This window comes from Archocentrus centrarchus, unplaced genomic scaffold (genome assembly GCF_007364275.1).
Source record: "Archocentrus centrarchus isolate MPI-CPG fArcCen1 unplaced genomic scaffold, fArcCen1 scaffold_48_ctg1, whole genome shotgun sequence".
Classification (NCBI taxonomy): domain Eukaryota; kingdom Metazoa; phylum Chordata; class Actinopteri; order Cichliformes; family Cichlidae; genus Archocentrus; species Archocentrus centrarchus.
Genome location: NW_022060272.1, coordinates 1,144,656 through 1,168,499, shown reverse-complemented (window position 1 = coordinate 1,168,499; position 23,844 = coordinate 1,144,656). Strand labels below are relative to the sequence as shown.

General features: G+C 39.3%; 3 protein-coding genes across 4 annotated transcripts; 2 read left to right on the top strand and 1 right to left on the bottom strand.

Annotated features, from left to right (window-relative positions):
• Positions 1-822: 822 nt before the first annotated feature.
• uqcrfs1 (ubiquinol-cytochrome c reductase, Rieske iron-sulfur polypeptide 1) lies at positions 823-4,252 on the top strand. The gene is made up of 2 exons (XM_030725170.1): positions 823-1,084; positions 3,243-4,252. Exons 1-2 carry the CDS (start codon positions 874-876, stop codon positions 3,851-3,853), a joined length of 822 nt encoding a protein of 273 aa, XP_030581030.1. The 5' UTR covers positions 823-873; the 3' UTR covers positions 3,854-4,252.
• A 5,635-nt stretch (positions 4,253-9,887) lies between these two features.
• On the top strand, positions 9,888-14,755 carry LOC115777299 (uncharacterized). 2 transcript variants are annotated; one of them, XM_030725159.1, is made up of 6 exons: positions 9,888-9,990; positions 11,811-11,852; positions 11,927-12,310; positions 13,084-13,206; positions 13,726-13,816; positions 13,921-14,755. In XM_030725159.1, the coding sequence occupies exons 1-6, from the start codon at positions 9,975-9,977 to the stop codon at positions 14,246-14,248; spliced, it is 984 nt and encodes a 327-aa protein (XP_030581019.1). In that variant the 5' UTR covers positions 9,888-9,974; the 3' UTR covers positions 14,249-14,755. The 2 variants fall into 2 exon arrangements, with proteins under 2 accessions (XP_030581019.1, XP_030581018.1); XM_030725158.1 differs by having other exon boundaries at positions 13,918-14,755.
• Positions 14,756-14,825: 70 nt separating this feature from the next.
• rasl12 (RAS-like, family 12) lies at positions 14,826-21,705 on the bottom strand. The gene is made up of 5 exons (XM_030725125.1): positions 21,443-21,705; positions 20,830-20,886; positions 17,360-17,433; positions 16,454-16,644; positions 14,826-16,091 (listed from the first exon to the last, which is right to left on the bottom strand). Exons 1-5 carry the CDS (start codon positions 21,615-21,617, stop codon positions 15,758-15,760), a joined length of 831 nt encoding a protein of 276 aa, XP_030580985.1. The 5' UTR covers positions 21,618-21,705; the 3' UTR covers positions 14,826-15,757.
• Between the last annotated feature and the right edge of the window lie 2,139 nt (positions 21,706-23,844).

Below are 23,844 nucleotides of genomic sequence, written 5' to 3'. Positions count from 1 at the left end.
GCTTGGTGCACCTTTTCTGGCAAGGCCCTACTTTAGCAAATTTTAGAAAGATTTATCTTGATACATTATTGATAATTGTGTATGTGCTAGAAAAATATACTTTTCACAAGCATAAAAAACTACACATTATTTTACTATTATTGCACAATGTAAATTAATATATTATTCTATGTATAGTGTATATTGTGTATAGTGTATAGTGTGAATTACTTAATTTTATTCTTCTAAATCTTATTATTTATATATATTTTTTACTACTCATTATCGGCTGCAAGTACATATATTGAATACATAAAATACATTTCATCGTCCATTGTACTGTTTATAACTGTGCATGTGAGAAATAAACCTTATCTTATCTTATCTTATTTTAATGAATCTTTGAATTATTTTTGGAAAGTACCATGACCTACCTCAAAGCCAAATTTAGTCATTAGTCTGTTTATTACCTTTTAGAAGGAGTCTGAGCATTACATTAAAACCATCTCTGATTAAAAATAACAAGAAAATTGCCAAGTATATATATATATATATATATATATATATATACACACACACCTGTCAAGTATCCCGTTTTGGCCGGGAAATTCCCGTATTTTACCCCTCTGCCCCGGCATCATCCCGTATTTTTATTTTCCCGTATTTTTTCCGTATTTTCAGTTTTCAATTTTCAAATTTTTTAAAGCATTCCTGTACCGCTCCAAACTGAATTGTCACTATCACTAGGTTCGTGCCGACAGCCGGAACAACCCTGTAAAAGCGCTTTGGTCACAGCAACGTAATTGTTATATGTGACGTAATTACGCACTTAGTTCCGCCAAATTGACGCGTGCGCAGTTACGGCGTACAAGGTCGTTAGAGCAGTGGTTCAACATGATGTCCCTAGCTGCCCGGTCAGGGGTATTTTCCCCTTATATGCAGGCTACAGCTTTTGCGGTGTCGGGGCCCTTGAAAGCTCTTGTACCTGGGGTTGTTGTAAAGGGAGAGAATATTTTATTGAACCCGAAGAAACAGTTTCTGTGCCGGGAGTCGCTAAACGGTCAGAGCCCAAAGACAGGCCCTGCTGTGACAGTTAGCATCAATGGTAAGTGTTGTCATTGACCGTTTGCAATCGCCTGTGTCAACTTTTTTGTTTTTAAAAGCGAGTTCAGATACCGTGGACAGCCTGTAAGCCGTTATATTAGTTCGAGATTTCTACTGCTGCGTTTCCAGAGCTGGCTGTTGATAGAAGCTGATACAGGTCGTTAGCAAGCCTCCTTTTTAGCCTTAGCAGCTAAGGTTGAGGTAAGCGTTACGTTAATGGTCGATACTCACAGCTCATGTTGACTCACAACGACTCAGTGTATTTTTACATGAGCTACAAAAGCTTGCGTTTAGAGGCTTATGTATTACCGTGTGTGTCGCATGAGCGGTGCTCCCCTGTATCTGTGTGTTCGTCCTCGCAGTGTCCTGAATGCACACTTTGTGACCAGTCCAGTCAGCAGCACCTTGGGCATGACTACACCTGCACATTTAGATTTCAGTGACGGTTATATGCAGAGATGCCAACTTGAAACTATAGCTAGATGGATTCAAATCAATTTAATAATAATAACAATGAAAGTAGAACAGATTTAATGATTGAATTGATAAACAAGCTAAGCATTGCCTTGATTGACAAGCTATTACTCATCACTCTGACCATACTTGATCCAAGAGATTGCAGGTCCATCTAATTTGAAGTAGTCTTCAGTGTTTTATATGAACCATTAAAGATAAAGAAAATGACTTGTTCACTTTCAAGAAGCACACATTTTATGGAAATAGAATGGAGAATGGAGACCTAGAAATATATTTTTACCATATACAAATATAATCTTAAGTAGCATGATTAGAATTACAGCAGTATTAATACTGTACAGTGCACTTTTGAGATTCAGTAGGTCAAATTTATTTTGAATTTTCTTTGTCTTATTGTAACTTTTCCATTTTTTCCTTCCCATTGTTGCCAAGTGCTTACTCATAAGAGGTCCTCTGATTGATGGGTTTTCCCTGTATTATTGTAGGGTGTTTTCCTTACAGTAGAAAGCACCTTGCTGCGACTGTTGTTGTGATTTGGTGTTATATAAAAAAAAAAATTATTGTACTTAAAGTAGGCTGCATTTTAAATGAGACTGTAAAAAAAAAACAAATTACAGTTGTCCCTGGTCACACGACCTCACATAGACAAAGGAGCACTAAAATAAAACTATATTTAACCCGTTGTGTTTTGCAGTAGAGATGATCTGCCATAGAAAACATTTCAAATACCACAATATACTCATCTACTAAATTATAAAAATCAATAATCTACAGACTAAAAATGAATAATTTTTAGAGCCCTTATTACTAAATATTGTTTTTAAAATTTTTTAAAGTTTAATAACGTACAGCATATTTATACCAAGAAAAAGTCAATAGAAAAAGACAGAACATCTCAGGTACTGTTTACATGAATGATTTGCTGGAAATTATAGTGTTTTTCATTTTTCAGTTTCAAAAAGTAACGCATGCTGACGGCAATGTTTGAAAAATTATTGCCGTTCATGCAGAACCGCAAGAGATATTGAAAGCGCTGTAGTTTCCATGCCAGGCCACAAGTTGGCGGTGTGTTCTGTCATATACGGCCTCTCAGTATCTGGTGCATGTAAAAAATGCATCTCTGCTGATCCTGGAGATGGTGTAGCAGATGTGCAAGTATTCAAATTTAAAAGAGTGAGCAGCACAACTCCTGTTATGGAAAACCCGCTTTTTCCCTGATGAGATGGAGACCATTTCAAAACAGTCACCTCTCTGGAATGTGTTTTCAAATTGTGCCCTTTCCAGGGACTCAAAACGGCATTGCCGTGTAAACAAACGTCCCAAAAGCCCCGAAAATGTTCTCATGTAAACAGGGTCTCAGCCTCATGTCTGAATGAGCATCCTGGCCACTTTTCTGTAACTGTAAGAGAGGCACGGTTACTCATTTGGAACTAGTAACTACTTTTACTGCTTGGTAAAAACTGCTTAGGTCACAGTTGTGTTAGTCCTTGATATCATTTAGTGCCTTCTCCAATATGTCTATTGTCCTACCATTTGATGGACTCCAACTCAGCTGCCTTGGACAGCAGCAGAGTCTCACTGGAGAGGCAAGTGTGTTTAACAAATACTTGAATAGTCTGTAGTTTAGTTTCATCCGATTTGAATCTATCTGGAGTCTTAACTTGCAGCTCTTATTTTTGCAGGCTCTGCAGGAGTCAGATTCGCCCATACAGACATCAGAGTACCAGACTTCTCCGACTACAGACGTCCTGAGGTGCTTGACCCCAGCAAGTCATCCCAGGAGAGCAGTGAATCCAGAAGAACCTTCTCCTACCTGGTCACTGGAGCCACAGCTGTGGTGGGTATCTATTCTGCCAAGACGGTGGTCACTCAGTTTGTTTCTTCCATGAGTGCCTCGGCTGATGTCCTGGCTATGTCCAAGATAGAAATCAAGCTGAGTGACATCCCTGAAGGTAAGAACATGACCTTCAAGTGGCGAGGCAAACCACTGTTTGTGCGTCATCGCACAGAGAAGGAGATTGCTACAGAGGCTGCTGTCAGCCTCACAGAGCTGCGAGACCCTCAACATGACAAGGACAGAGTCATCAATCCCACCTGGGTCATCGTCCTGGGAGTGTGCACACATCTGGGCTGTGTACCCATCGCCAATGCCGGTGACTATGGAGGTTACTATTGCCCCTGCCATGGCTCACACTATGATGCCTCTGGCCGCATTAGGAAAGGCCCTGCTCCCCTGAACCTGGAGGTACCTTACTACGAGTTTCCAGATGAAGACACAGTCATAGTGGGATAAAAGGCACTCAAGAGACTGAGATGGCTTTGTACTACAGTTGTCAGTCTGTCACAAGCATGATAAAGGAATATTCAGGTGTATTAGTAAGAACATGTTGAGGTATTGGAAAGTTTGCTTCTCTTCATCAGCTTAGTCAAACATGATGGCACATCTGCTCTTTTGGTTGTCTTTACCTGTCTTATTTAATGCCATAAAGGCACATTATACATAAAAGCAAGCAGGAGGTATTCTCACTGAGCTTTTGATTCATGCATTCAAAACTTCATCCTGTTTTTTCTCCTTTCCTGAGTATGACTTGAACATGATAAACACCTGCTTATCTACAGTTATAGTCCATCCAGTTACTGGAGAGCAAATGTTGTGTTCAGATGTGGATAATAAAGATTTTATTTTAATTGATGGGCCTGTGGTAAACCTTTCTTTGCTTTAAGACATTTCCTTCAACAGACAAACTAAAGTGTATTAATATTCAGGTTACATCAAAATACTTGATGGTAGATGAATAATTCAAGTTTTTAGCTCCGCTGTTGATGGGGACGACAGTCAGGGGAGCTGATCCAGTACCAAGCCATCCAGCGTCCATCAACTTTTGGTTGAATTTGCTACTTCTCGATCATTTATATTTAAAATCTTCTGAAACTTGATGCAGATACTCTGGACACAGAATGCTGTAGATTAATTTCTGATTTTTCACTTTATTTTTTTCTGAATTTGTAAAATTTTCAACACTGTAGATTGAGGTTTAACTTCAGTCCCTTATTTTGTGGGCAATTCTTCTGAAACTTGGTTTGTGTGTTGACTGCATAAAGTCTACAGAGTGCTTCAGACAGATTTTCAATTTTTGGCACTTGTAAAAAAATAAGTATGAGCTCAGTGATGGTTGACCTGCAGCTGAATTCTTTTCCTCTCAAATATATCACATATTGTACAATTTGACAGTGGAGTTCTATAAGCCAACAGTTTCTTTTGTTTTTTTAATGCATTCTCATAAACTTATAATCAATTAAAAATATGTAGGAGCAGGTGCCGTTCTGTGAAAGTTGCCATGTTCCCCCACCATATTTGAATACACTGGCCGGGAAGGACATCTCCCTTCCTACCAATCTGGTTTTATGTATGTGGCTAGAGACCAGCAGCATACACTCCCCTCCAAAAGTATTGGAACAGGAAGGCCTGTCCTTTTACAGTTGACTGAAAATTTGGGTTTGACATCAAATAATTAATATGCTGGAAAAGGTCAACATCTCAGCATTTATTTCCAGGTATTTACATTTGGATCTGATACAGTTCAGAAGATGATCAAAAGTGTTTGAACAGATAAACTTGAAATAGATTCAAATGAATAAGATGTAATATTTAGCTGTAAATCTTTTGCTTGCAATAACTGCATCAAGCCTGTGACCCACTGACATCACTAAACTTTTGCATTCTTCTGTGATGCTTTTCCAGGCATCCACTGCAGCCTCTTTCAATTTTTGTTTTTGGGGTGCTCCCTTCAGTCTCCTTGTTAGCAGGTAAAATGCTCTACAGGGTTTAAGTGGAGATTGACTAGGCCAGTGTAAAACCTTCAACTTCCTGATGAACTCTCAGCAGTTTTGGCTCTGTGTTTGGGTCATCTGCTTGCTGAATGATGAAGCCTCTCCCAGTCAGTTTGGTTGCGTCTTTTGTTGGGAATTTTTATCACTTTGATATTGGTATTTTATTGTTACTATTTTTGTATCCTTTATTAGTACCTACATTAGTCACACACATACTGGATTAATGAAGACTATGCTTTAGATCAGTAGGATAGAACTGAGGCCTGTTATATTCACTCCCTTGGATGCTCAGGGCCTCGCTTTTATCTCCTATTAAAACCACTATATTTAGAAGCTTCATTTTGAACACTATATCACCTTTTTTGGTAAACTTCAAGTTGTTTCAGACAGTGGTCCCTTGAATTTTGGGTTTATTTGGGTTTGTGTTTGTTTAATATGAATAATAATAATTTTGTGTACTTAGATAAAACTGCCCTAATGAGTTTTTTATAATGGAAGTTTTAGAAAAGCTGTCAGTGGGAGTATTTTGGGGGCAAAGTCTTTCATATTGACAGATGTTAGCTCTACTGTAGATTATGAGAAGCCTCGGTGAACTGTGTCTTTGGACCTGCGCAAAGGAGAGTGGAACTTTTTAGTGGAGCCCAAAGGTGATTGGTCAGGTTTCAGGGGATGACACTTTATATAAATTAGGAGGGGACAAGGCAAGTGGGCAGTTACCAGTTTTAAAGATATAAAATAAGGCGCATGCTCTTTGTGGCTCTTACTCTTTTGCTCTTCCCTTTCCTGTCCTCTTCTTCTCTTCCTGGCTGAATCTTTCTCCGTCTCTTTGTTTCTGTCTTTGTGTGTGTTTGTAATCTAGTCTTAATTCTGTTACTGTCTGCTTTTTGTTTTGTGTAACCAAGATGTGTAATAAACAGCCTGCACTGGAACCTGCTCATCCCAGTGATTTTGGCGGGGGGGCTTTGGTTTTAATTGAGTTTGAAATTTCAGCCAAAAGGAACACAGACACCCAACACTTTCTTTAAGTTGACAGACAAAATGTTTCTGTAGACTTCTGAGTTCACTGTTCTGCTGCCATCATGCGTGAAATCAGTGAAGATTAATGAAGCCGTGCAAGCCCAAGCATGACATTACTTCCACTGTGTTTCACAGATGAGCTCATATGTTTGGAAACATGAGCAGATCATTTCTTTCTCCAAACTTTTCCTTCACCTTAAACCAAATTATTTCAGCCAAAATCATGATCAAAATGAAAATTTCAGTATTTAAACTTACCGTTGAATTTTATCCTTCAAATTAGAAATCGATCACAAAGAATGATATTTTCATATTAGACTAGTTGGGGCCTGGATTCACAACAACTGCCTCTGGTGCTGTTGGTCAACAGGGTGCCAGTGAAAACTGTGCTACTGTTGGCCAAAGACAAAGGAAGAGGGGAAAGGAGTGCTAGGAGGCAGCAAGAGAGAAGGAAATCCAGGAGTGCAGAGGTGAGAGTAGGGACTCTAAATGTAGGGACTACGGCCGACTCCTCTTATGGCTGGGACTGATGTAGAGGACTCAGTACTGCCACCCTGGAAACAGGAACAGGTGCAGGGGGCTCAGCCTTTGGGGAGGCTGGCTGTTACCCATTGTCCTGATTCATTTCCTGTGTATTTGAAGCTTGATGCGCTCTAACAGAGCCTATTCTTTGGAAAGACAAGCAATCCATCGTAGGTGTGTGAGGTGGGACAACAGGAAAACTTGGTGCGGGCGGCCTGGGTGGGAAACTCTTTCAGTTACAGAATTAGGAATTACTGTGGGTTACAAATTGGTTTAAGGACATTTAACCAACAAATTGAACACAGTTAAACAATTAGTATAAAAACAGATCCAACTAAGGTAATACTAATGGTTAAAATAATTGCATGAAATTTTAAAGAGAATAAATGAAATGCACGATATCTAACATTCAGAGAGCAGTCTAAAATAATTCTATTTATGACTATGGATTTTAAGGTCTTTTACAGACATTCAACCTGGCTGTGAGTCTGGGAGGGAGCGTAGGTACATGCTCATCTGAACAAAATTAAGAACCATTAAATCATACAGTTTATTTAATGTGCATGGCATCAACACTGTGGCCTCGCTAGTCAGAATCTTTTTAGGGGAGTCTGTGCTACACGCTTTACAAAAATGTTATGCAGGGACACTGCCTTAGGATGTTGCTTTACATAGTCCACAATATAAAACAGTATCTCAGTGAGGTCCATACAATACATTTAAATCACATCTAAATTCGTAGCACAAAGGTGTTTTTGGATTGGCTGGGTGGTTAAGCAGTTATCATTCATGGCAGGATGTGCATCAGCAGTGCATATCCCCCAAATACCTGCACAATAAAATAAGATCATTATGTGGTCCAGAGTTCTCACATCTCTCATATGACCAGCTGTAAGGTCACGTCACTGTCTATACAATCTATCCCTAATCAGTGAAAATGCAGCACTTACATATGTAAGAGCTGCATCAGGGTGCGTCAGTTTTTATCACTTGGTCAAAGGCTGAATGTAGAATATCGTAGTGAGATTGCTCAAGTGTAAAGTGCACCATGAAAGCCCCTTGAAGCACTCCTGAGGAGGCACTGCAAGTTCCCCCTCCCCATTCAGTGGTGTCAAAAACACAGTACATTTAAGATTCTGATCTTTGCTGCTCAACAAGTGGAGTACTTTTTTTTCCTATGATATCACTGTAGTTGCTTCCAGCTCTCTCCAGTTCTACATGAATGCAGCACCATCTATAGGTTTTGGAGGGAAATATTAGGATAACTGGTTTGCATGCAGTTGCCAAGTGAACAATAGCACGCAAACCAAAACGTTCAGCTCTGTCTCGATCCTCAGGCCCTTCTGAAATATATATGCCATTCTACATTTGGGGTCAGAATTGTCAGTACAAATGCATCTCTGTATTATGTGACAGTGAAGCTGCCATTGCCATCATAAATAAAGGACTCTTGTCTTCCCCTGAAGAGAATGCCTTTATAACGATGCCTTTCAGAAGAATCCCAAAGCTGATTTGTTGTCTTGTTTCAGCCTCAAGACCCTTCAAGATTCTATGCCAGACACCAGCCCAGTCCCATCAGTCATACCTCCTTTTCAGATCAAGTCCTGTCCAAAAGAGCAGCCTGATTCCCCCTTAATGCAGTTTACTTCATTCTGCAAAATTATATATATATATATATATATATATATATATATATATATATATATATATATATATATATATATATATATATATATATATATATATATATATATATATATATATATATATATACACACACTTTAAATTCTTTCTATTTCATATGAAGAACATTTGCCTTCTTCTGTCACTTCATCCCATCTTCATTTCTACTGTCTGTGCCTTCCTTAGAGACCCTCTCACTATCCAAGGACAACCCAAAATTCAAAGTGAAAAATTATGCAGCAGGCTGGTACTTCAGTTTGTATGGCCCCCGTGTGCTTGTATGCATGCCTGCCAATATCAGGGTTCCTAATGAGATGATGGATGGTGTCCTGGGGGAACTACCTGTAAAAAATAAGTTTGTTTTTTTTCACTTATATATTATTTTTATATAAAATAATCTGCGGCTTAGTGGAAATGTGTTGGACGATAAAGGATACATTTGTAGAGATTCTAGATTCTGATAAAATATCCAAACATTTTGACTTCTGTGGTTTTACAAAATATTACAAAGTAACATTTTGGTGACAAAGACATCATTTTGACACATTAATTAGAGCTACAGGTTTTTGGAGACAGTACTTTATTACATGTATACATGCATACATGCATTTTGGGAAATGCATCTTGAAAGTTGAAAGTAGAGATTCTGGATTCTGACAAAATATCCAAACATTTTGTGTGTCCAAGAAACTGAGAAACACTGTACAAGATATGCATATTTCTAGCATTGAGACTGGTTGATTTCTCTGATTCAAAATGATCAGTGTAACATCAAGAATATTTTCAGATACACGTGAACATATCCTCTTTTTTCATGTCCTGAAAAAGAGGTTATTCACCTCTCCACACCTGTGCTATAAAAATGAGATCCTTTTACAGCTAAAAGTTTATAGCCTCCAGAGGTTTGACCAATGAGTCATGCACCTTTGCAAACAGGAAAGCCAAGGTTATTACGAGGCTGTATAAACAGTAACTATGCAACAGGGTCAAAGACCTGAAATGAAACTATCTGAACTCTGTTTTAAAGACTTTGTAGCACCTTTGTGAGAACGAGTTCCACATTAATGTCATAGTGTAAACACATTAGGAGAACAGCATGACTAGCTGAATTATGACAGAGAACAGTAAACAGGTTCAGAAAGAATTCAGCATCAGCTTTACATAATACTTTTATTTAGCACAAAATATCACAGTGTTTGCGTTAATGGGTTTTAACACAATCGATGTCCAGAAAAAAGAAGGAGGAGTAATGAAATGTTGTACAGACTCCTCCCCGTGGACTTTGAAACGTTCTCAAAACTTTCTGTCTACATTGTACACAAGCACACACACACACATTCTCCTTCTTGTTTCTGCCAGCGATGGAACAACACAGAAGTAAGTACACTAATAAGTAGTAAAATAAAGGTAAATAAATGCATGATAAAGTTAATGAGTAAATATTGACTGTTTCTTGTTATTTACATAGTGTAACCAGCAGTTTCCTGCGATGGGGAAAGTTGTTTCACAGCTTCACTGTTCACGGTCGCTCAACATTATTAAAGCCTTATTTCTGTTTGTGCTACAAACTGAGCTCTGAGGAGAGGGACACATTTTATCAGAGTTATCAAGTTTTCAACGTTTGTTGAAACTGAACAATGCAGCTAAGGCAGTGATCCAGTCCTGCGCTGAAATAAACCTCTGCAGTTATGTTTAGACAAATGATCAAACAGATATCAACAACAAAAGCAACACTGCAATGTTCATGTGGACAAACAGCTGATAGATATGTGCTGTTGTTTGTTAAAGCTAAACTACTTTTCACACAATAAATAATAACTAAACATCAAGGCCAAAAGTGGAATGTGCACATGCTCGTGACCTTCGTTGCACACAAACTGCGCAGACAAACAAGACATTTTGGGTTGTTTGATACAAGTACCTAAAGAGGGCAAAAGGGACAAAGAAGTAAAAAATTGTTATGAATAAAATTAATTATCATTACCAATCATTTATTACCCTTAAATTACAATTATATATATATATATATATATATATTACTACTAGCTAGGGAACTAGCATGCATCAAGACATCTTTGTACAAATGATAAGATTGAAAGTAGTTTCGCAGTAGTTGTATAGTAGTTGTATCTGTCTGTTCAGATGTTCTTATTCATCTAGATGAGGGCTCTTCAACTCCAGGCCTCGAGAGCCCCTGTCCTGCAGGTTTAAGATGTGTCCCTGATCCAGCACACCTGAATCAAATGGCTGATTTACCTCCTCAGTATGCAGTCAAGTTCTCCAGAGTCCTGCTAATGACTTCTATATTTAACTCAGGTGTGTTGAAGCAGAGACACATCTAAAACCTGCAGGACAGGGGCTCTCGAGGCCTGGAGTTGAAGAGCCCTGATCTAGATCATGGTTGTCTCAAGAGCATGAAAAAAAAAGGGGGAGTGGACATCTTTTTATTGAGAGATCAGTTCCTTTATGTCACATGGATAAAAACTGTTCAGGAGTGTAGAGGTGCAGGTCTTAATAGAGCCGTAGCATCTCCCTGTGCTAATTAAACAACACTTCAAAGTGTTTTTTTTTTAATGAACTGGTTCTTATATACCAGTTTTTATGCTACCTGAGCACTCTATACACATCTCATTCACCCATGCATACAAGCACTTTTTTCTATGTCTACTTAACATTCACACACAATCTTATCAATTGAGGGATCGAACCACCAACCCAATAGTAGATGACCTGCTGTGTGTCCTGAGCCAAAGCCACCCTGCGTGAGCCACGGCCACCTCGTTTTTGTGAGCTACAGTGCAGCTTGTGAGCCATAACAGTATTGTCATGACATGATACTTAAAAATCCCATACGGAGTTGTGGAAGGTTGGTGGTTTGATTGCTGGCTGCTCCAGTCTGCATGCCAAAGTGTACTTGGGCAAGATACCGAACCCAAAGTTGCTCGCAATGTATTCATCAAAGTGTGATTGTGTGACTGTTAGATAGAAAGCACTTAGACTAAGAATAACATGCTTGTATAAAGGGGTGAATGAAGCATGTTGTATAAAATGCTTTAAGTGCTCAGATAGAGAAGTTCTGTATAAGAACCAGTCCTTGTATACAGTGCAGTGTAAGCATTATTTGTTTAGTTTGGGTTTTTTTTTTTCATATTTTAAAGAATGACCTTGTTGTGATAACAAAGCTCTGTCTTCTTCAGATATGTTTCATGCCGGGATCTTACTGTTTCTTCTCCTGTCAGGTAACTTAGTCCTTTATTCATTTTACAACTGATTTTATAAACTGCATCTGTAAATCTAAAGCTGTCACATGCAGGGGGGAGGGCATTCATGATGCACAACACCCAGCACAGCCTGTGTCTGGAAGAGTCAGCAGATACAGGTGAAGTCCATCTGAAGAAGTGCAACCTAGACTCTGAATATCAGCAGTGGATCTGGATCAATGAAGGCATGCTGATGTGCGTCGCAACATCCAGGTGTTTGTCAGCCCAACAAAGAGAGCTAGTGAGGACCCAGACTTGCCGTGGACCTGAGGTGGATGCTGCAGAGTTAATGTGGGACTGTGACAGGGACAGAATCATCAGTAGAAAGATATCAATGCTTCTGTCACACAACGGCCAGCATGTGATCCTCACACAACACAGCAAACACTCAAAGTGGAGATCTCTGGATGAGGGGGACATCTGCCAGGAAAAGCTCAGTAAGACTCAATAATTACGAACACAAACAAGCTTCTCTATTAAATGTAATTTCTGTTGTCCAAATTTCTTTGAGCACTATTCACACTGAGCAATACACGATGTATTCACAGTTAGAAGGAGCTCAGACAAATTTAAATTGTCACTTCAATAAAAGTGCAACATTGTAATTGCATGAAAAAAATCTATTATTTATTTATGTATGTTTATTTATCACTTTCATTCTTCAAATGATAAAGGTGGAGCTAGTTTTAACAGCTTTAAACATTGTTGTTTGTGCATTTCCCTCACAAATCTTATCTAAACCAACTTCTCCCAACATTGTTATGGTACATATTAATGAATTTTTAATTGCAGTAAAAAATATTTCCATCTGAAATGCAATGGAAATTCATTAGCGCACGCCTGTGGCTAAGGTGGTCGAATGGGTTATCTAGTAATTGGAAGATTGGTGGATCACTCCCCGGTGCTCAAACTTGAATAGAAAGGTGTCATTTACTATTCATTACAATGAATTCTTAAAGTGTGTGTTTTGTGGGATCACAGTGACCTCAAACTTTGACCAACAAACTCTTGTCAGTTTATCACTAAGGCCACGTTGTGCCAGATTTGAAGATATTTCCTTCAAAGGTATTCATTCATCAGAGTGTGTTAGATGAACAACCTGACGACATAGGCCTCCAATCATGGCTGTCACTGATGCAGAGACATAATAAAGAGTGGTATATTTGACAAACGCAGCCTCAGTGGGGTCTGTCTGTGTGTCCTTTTTAAGGACTCAAGAGAGCATCTGGTGATTCAGCCCAATCTGAAGATGAAGAAGAGCAGACAGAAAAGCTGGCAGCTATGACAAAGGAACAAAGAGAGTATCTCCAGTGGTACTACCGCACCGAGGACCGTAAGTGCTGCTCCTGCTAAAATATTTCATCCAAATAGATGTGTAGTGTAAAAGCATTTGTACTTAGGCCAGCCTGTTCTGTGAAACACCTTAAGCTGAAAGCCTTTCCTCATCTTGAACTAAAACATAGTGCTTTTGCAAAAAGGTAAATTTTAAATCTCACCTTTGTGCTGCTTATCAGAGGAAGATTTCTGGTCAGAATTACTCATGACTCCCTAGGCTGTTAGGATGAACAGCTGCAACTTTCAGAAAATATTGTTCATTTACAGATTTGGCAACTCACAAACTTCAGCAGTGTATATATGATTTTTGTCAGTAGTCAAAAAAGAGAAAGAGGGAGGTGATTTTTGTAGGTTTATTACCTGATGGTTTATCAGATTCAGAGGAGGAAGAGAGGAAGACTTCTTAAGTCAAAGGTTTGTTTTTTTTTCACTTATTTAAAATGTATGCAGTTATTTAGCACACGATCTATTAAAGAAAGGTTCACAATTCTCTTGAACTGTCTTTGTCCTTTTGTAGCAAAGATGTGGACATTTGTGCTGCTGGGACTGGCCTTTGTCTGCCTTCTTATTGGTTTTCTTCTGCTGGGAATGGGAGCTGTGGCCAATAAGTATGACCTGTCGTTGTTTAGCCACTATGTCTTTGCGAATGAATGTATCATATATCATATTAAAGGTTTCTGAGTGACATAGTTTCCTGTACTAACTCATGCAGGAGCAGAAAGAAGATAGCTAAGTACAAGGCTGCAGCATCTCTGTTTCAGAAAAGTGAAGATCAGGAGCTGCTCAGTGAAAACAGCCCAAACCCAGCATTAGACATGCTGCTGCAGGGAAACAAGCTTTACACGTCCAACAGTGGCACAAGTGAGCTCAAAGCAGGAAATATTGTGGTCACATGGAAAGATGGCAACACCTCCTGCCTGTATGCAGATCCTGAAGAGAATGAGAAACAAGAGGAAGAGGAGAAACTGGAAGTGGCAGCTGCTGAGCTTGAGTCTCAAGATGAAGTGAAGATGACAGGGTCAAGAGGTCATAGTGAATAACATTAGCTTGTAACTAGCAATGAGGAGGAGGCAAGACTTGGCTCATTTTTTATAATGAAACCAATGTTACTTTTTTCTCTGCTATGATAATTGCTAAAAATATTTTTCTGATGACTGTTTCTTATTTGCTTACACACGCATGGCTTCAGCATACAAATAAGGAGTGAGCAATTTTCTGAAATCTCAACTGATAACAAAAAATCTGGAGCAGTTGTTAAAGTTCCTCTTTATTCAATCTTAATAAAGCTCATAACATAATTACAGTCTAAGTGGGTGATTGTGTTGTTCAAATGTGTTCATGTAGGAACAAAAGCTGCAGAAAAATGGTTTGCTGAAAAATTATTCTAGAAAAAGTAGTTCCTGAATGTAAGTCATAAGCAGGGCCAGAAGCTCTGCCCCTGCTTATGGCTCAATTACTAATGCTCCTCTTGAGTTGTTTATGAAGATTTAAACTTTGGTGAGCTGTAAAGTTGCAACAAGTAAATCACAATAAATCACTTAATCACAGTGCGTTGTTTCTGATCAATTTCTGAAAAAGCAAGCACTTGGCAGAAAGGGAAAACACCATGTAAATGGGGAGTCTTCCTCACACACTAAGGTTAATTATGGAGTTCCACAGGGTTCTGTGCTAGGACCAGTTCTATTTACATTATAAATTCTTCCCTTAGGTAGTATTATTAAAAAGCATTGCATACATTTTCATTGCTATGCAGATGATACCCAGCTCTACTTTCCTGCTTCTAAATTCAGCTAAAACTGACATTATTGTGCTCAGCCCCAAAAACTTTAGAAACATGGTGTCTAACCAGATACTTACTCTGGATGGCATCTCCTTGGCCTTTAGTAACACTGTGAGGAATCTTGGAGTCATTTTTAACCAGGATATGACCTTCAATGCACATATCAAACAAATATGTAGGACTGCTTTTTTGCATTTGCACAATATCTCTAAATTTAGAAACATCCTGTCTCAGAGTGATGCTTTATTGTTTATAGGCTGGACCATTCTAATTCATTGTCATCAGGTTGTCCTTAAAACCTCCTGCAAATGTGTTTTATTTTAGTTTCGCTATATTGTTTTCTTCTAAAATCAGGCCTGTAGCTCTCTCTATATTCAATATATATTACTCTACATGCATTTTCTGCATATGTGCTACCAAATGTCCAAAATGTTTCTGCTGCTACTTAGTATCCATAGTGAAGGGCAGACAAACCCTCTGTATTATTCAAGAGAAGATTTTTTAACAATGTAAACCTGTATAATGGTTGATTTATCTATCCAGCATTTCAGTGGACATGTGACACCACTAAGGAGGTCATAGGAGACAAAAACTAAAATCTGAACACATAATGAAGAAGGTTTTTCTATTCAGAGACGAGTTTCCATTGATTCCACCGGCTTTCTCTTTAATCTGCCAAATGTCTGCGTAGGTTGCAGCTTCTCATGTCTACAGTATATGGGGGGATTATGAGTCTTTCACAGTTTTAAAGGACATGCAGCAGAAGGTGTCAAAATATCTTGAAACCTTTGAGTAAGGTGAGTGTGGCAGCCCTCCGTTTGCTCTGAGCTCTGGATGTCTTCACTGTGATCAGCTTAGCAGTGGCAGGTACTGGCAACTCTTTGTAACATGGAGTAGTAAAGGAGGGGACACCAAGAAGTGCTTTGTCCTCGCTGGCATAGACGGCTGGGACCAAGCAGCCACAGGCACCACCTCTTCTTGCCTTCCTCACTGCCTCGTAGAAGACGTGTTGTACAGCGTGGAAGTCCTGACAGGCCGACACCTCGAAGAATGAACAACCAAAACGAGACGCCAAGGCCTCACCATCAGACTGACTCACCTGTCTGAGAGGAGAAATCAGCTTTTACATGCATTCACTGTAAAAATCTAACATCCGTATGAACAGTAGAGCAGAGCTGTACAGTTCAAGACAACTCTGACTGAGGAAGATCTATCATAATCATGATTTTATTTGATGTGATTTCTGTTCTTTTTTACTATAATTTAGCTTAATTGTTAGTAGGCACCCAATCCACTTTCACATCTTATTCATTAGAAAAGCTGTACGTGTTTTACACAGCCTCAAATTAATAAACAGCCAAATATTCCCTCATTCTGCTAATATCAGTAAAACAGACATTAAACTAATAGACACATGCTGCAAAGAAACAGACTCACACACACACACACACACACAGATACCAGCCTGTATCTGTCCATGTCGAGCTTGTTGCCCAGGAGCATGATGGGAGTTTGTGGCCTGAAGGTTTTGTTGTGTAAGGCGAGTGTCTGTAGGTATAGCTGACAGCCTTTAAAGCTCTCCATGTTATCGATGCTGTAGACCACCAGGAAGACATTAGCCCATGACAGATAACGTTCACTGTTCACTGGACCATCCTACGAATATAGTGCACCCACACCCACACACACACACACGCACGCACGCAAACACACACAGTTGTTTCATTGTTTAACAAGCCTTTGTGTGATACTGTGTGAGATGCTTTGTTATTAGAGTCTAAAAAGTGTTGCTAACAGAAATAGTGCAATAATTAACTAGACTTTTTAATTATTTATGGAGAAACTGAAGTGGAACTGCTGCCAAAAACTAGGTAGAAGGCTCTTATTTTGAAGTTTTGACACCTTATGCTGATAAACTATGAATAGCTTTTAGTTTATAAATCAGAGATATTTCTGGGCATCGTGTAAATTTTGTATGTAAACTTTTGTGCGTGTGTGTGTGTGTGTGTGTGTGTGTGTGTGTGTGTGTGTGTGTGTGTGTGTGTGTGTGTGTGTGTGTGTGTGTGTGTGGGTGTGTGTGTTAACAATGTAATCAGAGGAGCAACATTAAAAAAAGAGAGTTTCTGTTTTTCAGATTAAAAAGTGCACATCTGTTGGCTTTGAGAAAGAAGATGAATTTTCATCAATTTGGTGGTAAAATCATACCTGCAGAAAAATTTTGGAAGCTAATGCTAATCTCACAGCTAAGCCACTCAATGTATTATTATTATTATTATTATTATTATTATTATTATTATTATTATTATTATTACTTTTCTTTTAATTGCAATTTATTGCTTCTTCCTTTCGTCTCTGTGTCTTTGTCTCATACCTGGTCACAGGTGTCCATGACCTTCAGCATGACTGGCTGCTGGTCCACAACCTCTTCAGATGAATAGATGTCTTCTACATAGGTAAAGACACAGAATTACATTTACTATTTTACAAACGTATCCAAAGACTTTCTGTTTCAGTGAAGGAAGTACACAGTTCGAGTAAACATGTGAATATTCTGAAAACCACAACTAACAACTTAAAGAAGAACCAAACCAGTGAAATATTTCTGCAGTTCAACTTCATGAAATGGTTTTAATTATAAAAAAGCTCTCCTCCATTAGCTTGTGTTCTCTTTTTTTATTATTTTATTTTATTTTATTATTTATTATTATTATTGTTTGTCTGTGTGAAATAATAAATGTCATTTACATCAGGCCTCATTGCTGTTGAAAGTCACATGTCAGTTCTGTGTACTGTGTTGTTGAGTAGTGTTTTACAGTTTCACTTTATTTCAGCCTGCTGTCTTTCCCGTTAATGTGACTAATCTGTCTACTAATCTATGGACAATCTTGATTATCTATGTTAATCTTGCCCCTGTTGTAGAGATTCTGGGAAATGCAAACTCACACAAAACAGTATTTTGGGTGAAACAGTGGGATTTTCTTGCAGCTTTCTCTAAAAATCTTTTTAATTGACCATTTTTAAATGTTTGTTTTCAGTCTGACTGAAAATTAAGAGAGAAATAAACCGCCTGGGTTTGGCTTGTTGCCAACTGCGTGAAGGTTGTCTGTCTTTGGATACGGGTTGTATGACTATCTGCATATTCACCTGCACCTAATCAGTATTCTAAAAGGGAAATTTAACATAGCCAGGTTTTCTTTGCATTTTCTTTCTTGACAAAAGCTCAAGGCACAGTCAGAGACAGCGGGTATCAGGACAGTGGCTGTCAACTTTCTTTGTTAATTCAGGCTTTCTGCTTTAAGTGCACTCACATAAAAGGGGGAATTTCACATGTCATTTTACTTTAAAATGGATCAATTGAGAGCAGCCGTAGGCATCATCCAAAGACTGAATACCAGAGGTCTATAAAGAACAGAAAGATATGGCAGCAAAATGCAACACTGATGCTGCGAATAAGAAGAGAGTGATGTTGCCACGACGCATGATTTGTAATTTTGACTCTGTGCGCCACCGCTGAGGATTTTAAATCAAGCAATCAAGATGTGATTGAAGCACTTTTTTACAGTAACATTTAAGCTGCCTGATGCCCAAAAATGGCCAAACGAAAAGTGGAAAACAGGGATTTTTCCAAACAGGCAAAGGACCTGATCACTGACATCGCAGGTAAACCGTCTCTTTTCCTCACCTGCGATGTGCAGAGAAAAGAGGAGATTGGTGGGACCACTATAGGAGAAGATGCAGAGGGAGACCTGCACAGGTGAGCTGATGCAAAGGTTTAAATCACCAACAGTTTTGGTCTTTTCTGGATGAAATAGCTTCTGAATTTGGTGACGTCTTATCACACAAGTGTGATGAGCTGCTTGAGGAAATCTGTCAAGCTCATGAAAGTAAAGGAAAAGACTCGGCAGGGCTCCGGGATGAAAGGTGGCTGTGTGAGTCTGCCTTTCTCTGCAACACAATGAAGCATCTCAATGCGTTAAACCTGCAGATTCAGTGATGGGACAGGGATGTATGTGATTGCCAAAAAAGAAAATCAGAGCAGGTCTCCGCCGCTGTGTTTCCAGCTGCGCTTTTTGCTGAGAAACTGGTCACAGTGCACAGTTTATGCAGCGTTTTTCTGACTGTGAACTGCAGAAATTCACATCATAGTTTTTACCTGAAAAAGTTTCGATTATTCATCAGCTTGAAATATTTTCATTTTTCCTGATGTTATTTTTGAAGAAAAATATCATTTCATATTTTATTTATTGTGTTGAGAAAAAAGTTGCTGTTTTCTGGCCATTCAAATTCATATTACTGATTTAAATAATTTTTTTGAATCCTGTTCAGCCCGGGAATTAGACTGTGTCTTCAATTTTAGCTCGTCCTGTGATTGAGTTTGACACCCCTCCTCTAGCTTATTTCTCATCATGATGTGATTCTCAGTCGTGATTCTGTCTCAGTTCAATTCAATTCAATTTTATTTATATAGCAACAAACAGTAACCTCAAGGCGCCTTTTATTGTAAGGTAAAGAATGTACAATGATTACAGAGAAAACCCAACAATTAAAACGACCCCCTATGAGCAAGTACATGGCAACAGTGGGAATGAAAAATTCCTCTTTAACAGGAAGAAACCTCCAGCATAACTCAGGGAGGGGCAGAGTAAAAAGAGGTGAGTCAAGAAGAAACACTAACTAACGGAGGGATCAGGGTCACCTGATCCACAGTTAAGTTTGATCAAAAAGGAAAATTTGAAGCCTGATCTTAAAAATAGAGATGGTGTCTGTCTCCTTTTGTAATTACAGTTCATTCCCTGAGTTTGTTTTCCTGCCCTCCTGTGTCATCTGTGTCAAGTCCATGTTTCTGTTCCCATGTTCAGTTCCATCCATCCATTCATTCTCTTCCACTTATCCTCTTCAGGGTTGCCTCTCACCCTGTGACAGCCTATCCCAGCTGTCATAGGGCGAGAGGCAGGGTACACCATGTACAGGTCACCAGCCTGTCGCAGGGCTAACACAGACAGACAGACAACCATTCACACTCACATTCACACCTATGGGCAATTTAGAATCACCAATTAACCTAACCCCACTAACTAGTGCTCAGTTCTTTCTTGTTTTATTTTGTTAGTCTCAGTTAGTTTCAGCTGTGCTCACAGGTTACTCCTGTTTGCCCTCATCACCTTGTGTACTTATTCCCTCAGTTTGTCTTAGTTCAATGTCACGTCCTCCCTCATCCCTCGTGGTTGTGTGCGTCTGTGCTCCTAGTTTTGGGATTCCTTTATTTTGTATTTTTTTTTGGAGTTTTTTGAGTTTATTTCCTGTCTCCTGTGTTTTGCATTTAGGTCCAGATCCTGCATGCCACACAGCCGTGCATGACCGTTAGGTTAGGTATGGATCAACAGGTCTCACATATGAGATATATCCCTTCAGCAGAGAAGCTATACAGCAAGTAAAAGAATGAATGAAAATGTGATGTTTTCAACTTTAAATTTGAATTCTGAGTGTTTTCTGCTCCAGAACAGCATGGGGGCAGGGGTCTCCTTACCTGAACTGCAGTGAAGAGTGAAAGCATGTCCCATAGAAACATAATAAAAGTCATATTTATAGGAAACACAAAAGGCTGAAATAAATTAGAACTTTAAATACAAACAACAATACACATAATATGCTGAAGCTGTGGTTTCCAAGACACAATATGCATATTAGAGTAATAGGGGGAAATGTATTGGGTGGAAATTTCCCTTTAAATGCAATAGTAATAGTAAAGATTTTCTCCTCCTTTCATCCTGCAGTAAATAATAATGCACTGCTATTCACCATTCACTGGCTAAATTGTTTGTCTTGTTCTGGATGTCTCACCTAGGTTAGGGTCGTATTCAGTGATGAAGCGTTTTGTGAGGAATTTGACTGTCAGCGCTGTAAAACAAGAACAAAGTTATAAGATCATCTGTGGGAGTCACTGCAGAGCCTCAGGGGACGCGGGTCAGTCAGGGTCCTGAGAAAGCCACTGCTACACAAACACATTTAAGGTTAGAGGGAAAATCCTAAATAAAAACCACACAGGGAATTATCGAACTGACTATCGCATAAAAACACTTCCTCTCAAAAGTTCTGACTTATCTTAATACTCTTTAATGCTACTTACTTCTGAAAAATCAATAAAAACAATTTAAAACATTTAGTAAAACAGGGATCATTCATTTAGTGCACTAGAAATTTCCCGGTTTGTCTGGTGTTAATGCAGTCATGTTGTTGAAGTTGTAACTCAGTGATTTATAAAGTTGCTAAAACACTGTCAACAGAGAAAAGTCATCTGGTTTTAGTCAAAATGATGAATTTACAAGTACAAGCTAGGAAATTATAATAGTATATTAAATTTAACCTTTTTCAGTCAGCCCAAAGTTTGAAATAGAGGTTTTAAAAAAAAGAGAAATTCTAAACAGTTGTTGCAGAGAAGGATTGAAAGTCAGACCTGATTTCCCAGAGCCCATCACACCGAGAAGCACCAGGTTACATTCAGCAGGATTACACATCTTCATTTTCCCAAACATCACCAATATGATTTTCTTCAGATGGACTGTTGTAGACGCTTCTTCCTGACAACTGCCACTGCGTTCAGATGATTCTAACAGGAAAAACACATCCATACAGGCATGCTGAATCTGGAAAAAAAGCTTGTTTTTTCTTCTCACAGACAAAAATCCAAAGCTATAAATAAAGACTATAAGATCCAGATTTCTGCTGTGGTCACAGTGTGTCTCTACTGCTGCAGGGAAAGGAGAAATGGTGTCGTGTGCAAATGATGCATTGACCTCTCCATTTTAGGAAAAAGACTTCAAACAGACCTCGTGAAAGCTGAACTGAACTGGATGGAAACACCACCAGATTCACTGAGCTGATGCTGTCTTCACATTTCTGGAGCAGGATGTTTGTCTGATTTCACTCAAGAGAGGCCTCAGACCCCCGTCCTTTCATAAATACACTATATATTTGTAACTGTGTTTATTTTACTTCTATGCAGGGACAGTCCAAGCTTTTCTGAAGACCAAAACAAATTCCTGCATCCCATCCTTATTCCCATTTTAAGGTAAAGTATTCTATTAAAAATGGACGCATTTCTGATCCGATTAGCAGCTTTCCTTTGATGAACCTTATTTATACCAACGTTGGGAAATTCCTGTGTTACAGCAACCAAATTATTAAACACAACCTACAAGAAATAGCTTAAATAAGTAGAATAAATGTATAATTCAATAACATAAAATACAATATGACTGTAAAAACTACACATAAGAAGGGAGGTCAAATAAATATTATCCATTCATTATTTTCCGCTTATCCTGTTCAGGGTCGCGGGGGGGCTGGAGCCTGTCCCAGCTGTCATAGGGTGAGAGGCAGGTTACACCCTGCACAGGTCACCAGCCTGCTGCAGGGCTAACACAGAGAGACAGACAGCCATTCATGCTCACATTCACATCTATGGGCAATCACCAATTAATCTAACACTACTAATGGCATGTCTTTGGACTGTGGTGAAAAACCTACGCAAACACGGGGAGAACATGCAAACTCCACACAGAAAGGCCCAATAAAATAACATAAACCAGCTCCATACTGTAAGTTTAAAAAAAAAAAAAAAAAAGCTAAAATACAATTAAATTAAACTAAGTGAAAGTTTTAAATAAAATAATTCCTTCTATTTTGTGCCACTTGTCTTACTTGGGTTTGGGCCATGGGGGCAGCAGCCTAAGCAGAGATGCCCAGACCTCCCTCTTGCTGGCCACCTAATGCGAAGGGATGCCAAGGCATTCCCAAGCTACTCAAGGCACATAATCTTTCCAGTGTATTCTGGGTCTGTCCTGGAGCCTTCTTCTGGTACATCCCTGGAATGCCTCACATGGGAGGCCTCCAGAAGGCATCCTAGTCAGATGCCCAAACTTACTCTGAGCCTCTCCCAAATGACCAAGCTCCTCACCTTATCTCTAAGGAAGAGTCCAGCCACTTTTCATAATAAACCCATTTCTGCTGCTTGTATCTGCAATCTCATTCTGTCAATCACTACCCAGAGCTCGTGGCCATTAATGAGGGTAGGAACATATATCAACTGGTAAATTGACAGCTTCACTTTCACTCAGCTCTCTCTTCACCACAGAAGGCAGGTACAGCATCCACATCACTGCAGATGCCATTCCATCCCACCTGTCAATCTCCCAAACCCTCTCCCACTCATGAATAAGACCCTGACTTACTTAAACTTCTCCACTTGGGGCAACAACTCGTGCCTGCCTTGGAGTGGACACTCCACTTCACCCTTTTCCGGTTAAGAGCCATGGTCTCAAATTTGGAGATGATAATTCTCATCCTCAGCTGCAAACCACCCTAGTACCAGCTGGAGGTCACTGTTTAATAAGGCCAGGAGAACCACATCATCTGCAAAGAGCAGAGACATGATCCTAAATCTACCAAAGACCTTCTGCCATCTGCTATGCCTAGAAATTCTAACCATAAAAGCTATGAACAGAATCAGTCTGCTGACTTACTGCCACCAATGGGAACCAAACTCTCACTATGGTTGTAGAGAGACTGAATGGCCCGTAGCAACAGGCCATTCTGTACTCCTGCAGCACTGCCCACAAAAAGTCCACAAAACACTTTTAGATTGGTTGGGCAAACTCCCACACTCCCTCACATAATCTTGAGAGGATAGGCTGGTCAGGTGTTCCATGGTCATGGTGAAAACCATGTAGCTCCTCCTAAATCTGAGGTTCAACATTCAACTAATGGACAGTCTCTCCTCTCCAGCATAGATGTTCCCTGGGAGGCTGAGAAGTGGGATCTGTCAGAAACTGGAGCACAACCCCTCACTCAGCCTTG

Coding starts and splice junctions, on each gene's coding strand:
- uqcrfs1 (XM_030725170.1), top strand. CDS start 874: ATGATGTCCCTAGCTGCCCGGTCAGGGGTATTTTCCCCTTATATGCAG. Junction 1,085..3,242: donor TGTGACAGTTAGCATCAATG/GTAAGTGTTGTC, acceptor TTATTTTTGCAG/GCTCTGCAGGAGTCAGATTC.
- LOC115777299 (XM_030725158.1), top strand. Junction 11,853..11,926: donor ACTGTTTCTTCTCCTGTCAG/GTAACTTAGTCC, acceptor TGTCACATGCAG/GGGGGAGGGCATTCATGATG. Junction 13,207..13,725: donor GTACTACCGCACCGAGGACC/GTAAGTGCTGCT, acceptor GTCCTTTTGTAG/CAAAGATGTGGACATTTGTG.
- rasl12 (XM_030725125.1), bottom strand. CDS start 21,617: ATGGATGTGTTTTTCCTGTTAGAATCATCTGAACGCAGTGGCAGTTGT. Junction 16,645..17,359: donor TCATGGACACCTGTGACCAG/GTATGAGACAAA, acceptor CTATATTCGTAG/GATGGTCCAGTGAACAGTGA. Junction 16,092..16,453: donor CTCGACATGGACAGATACAG/GCTGGTATCTGT, acceptor TTCTCCTCTCAG/ACAGGTGAGTCAGTCTGATG.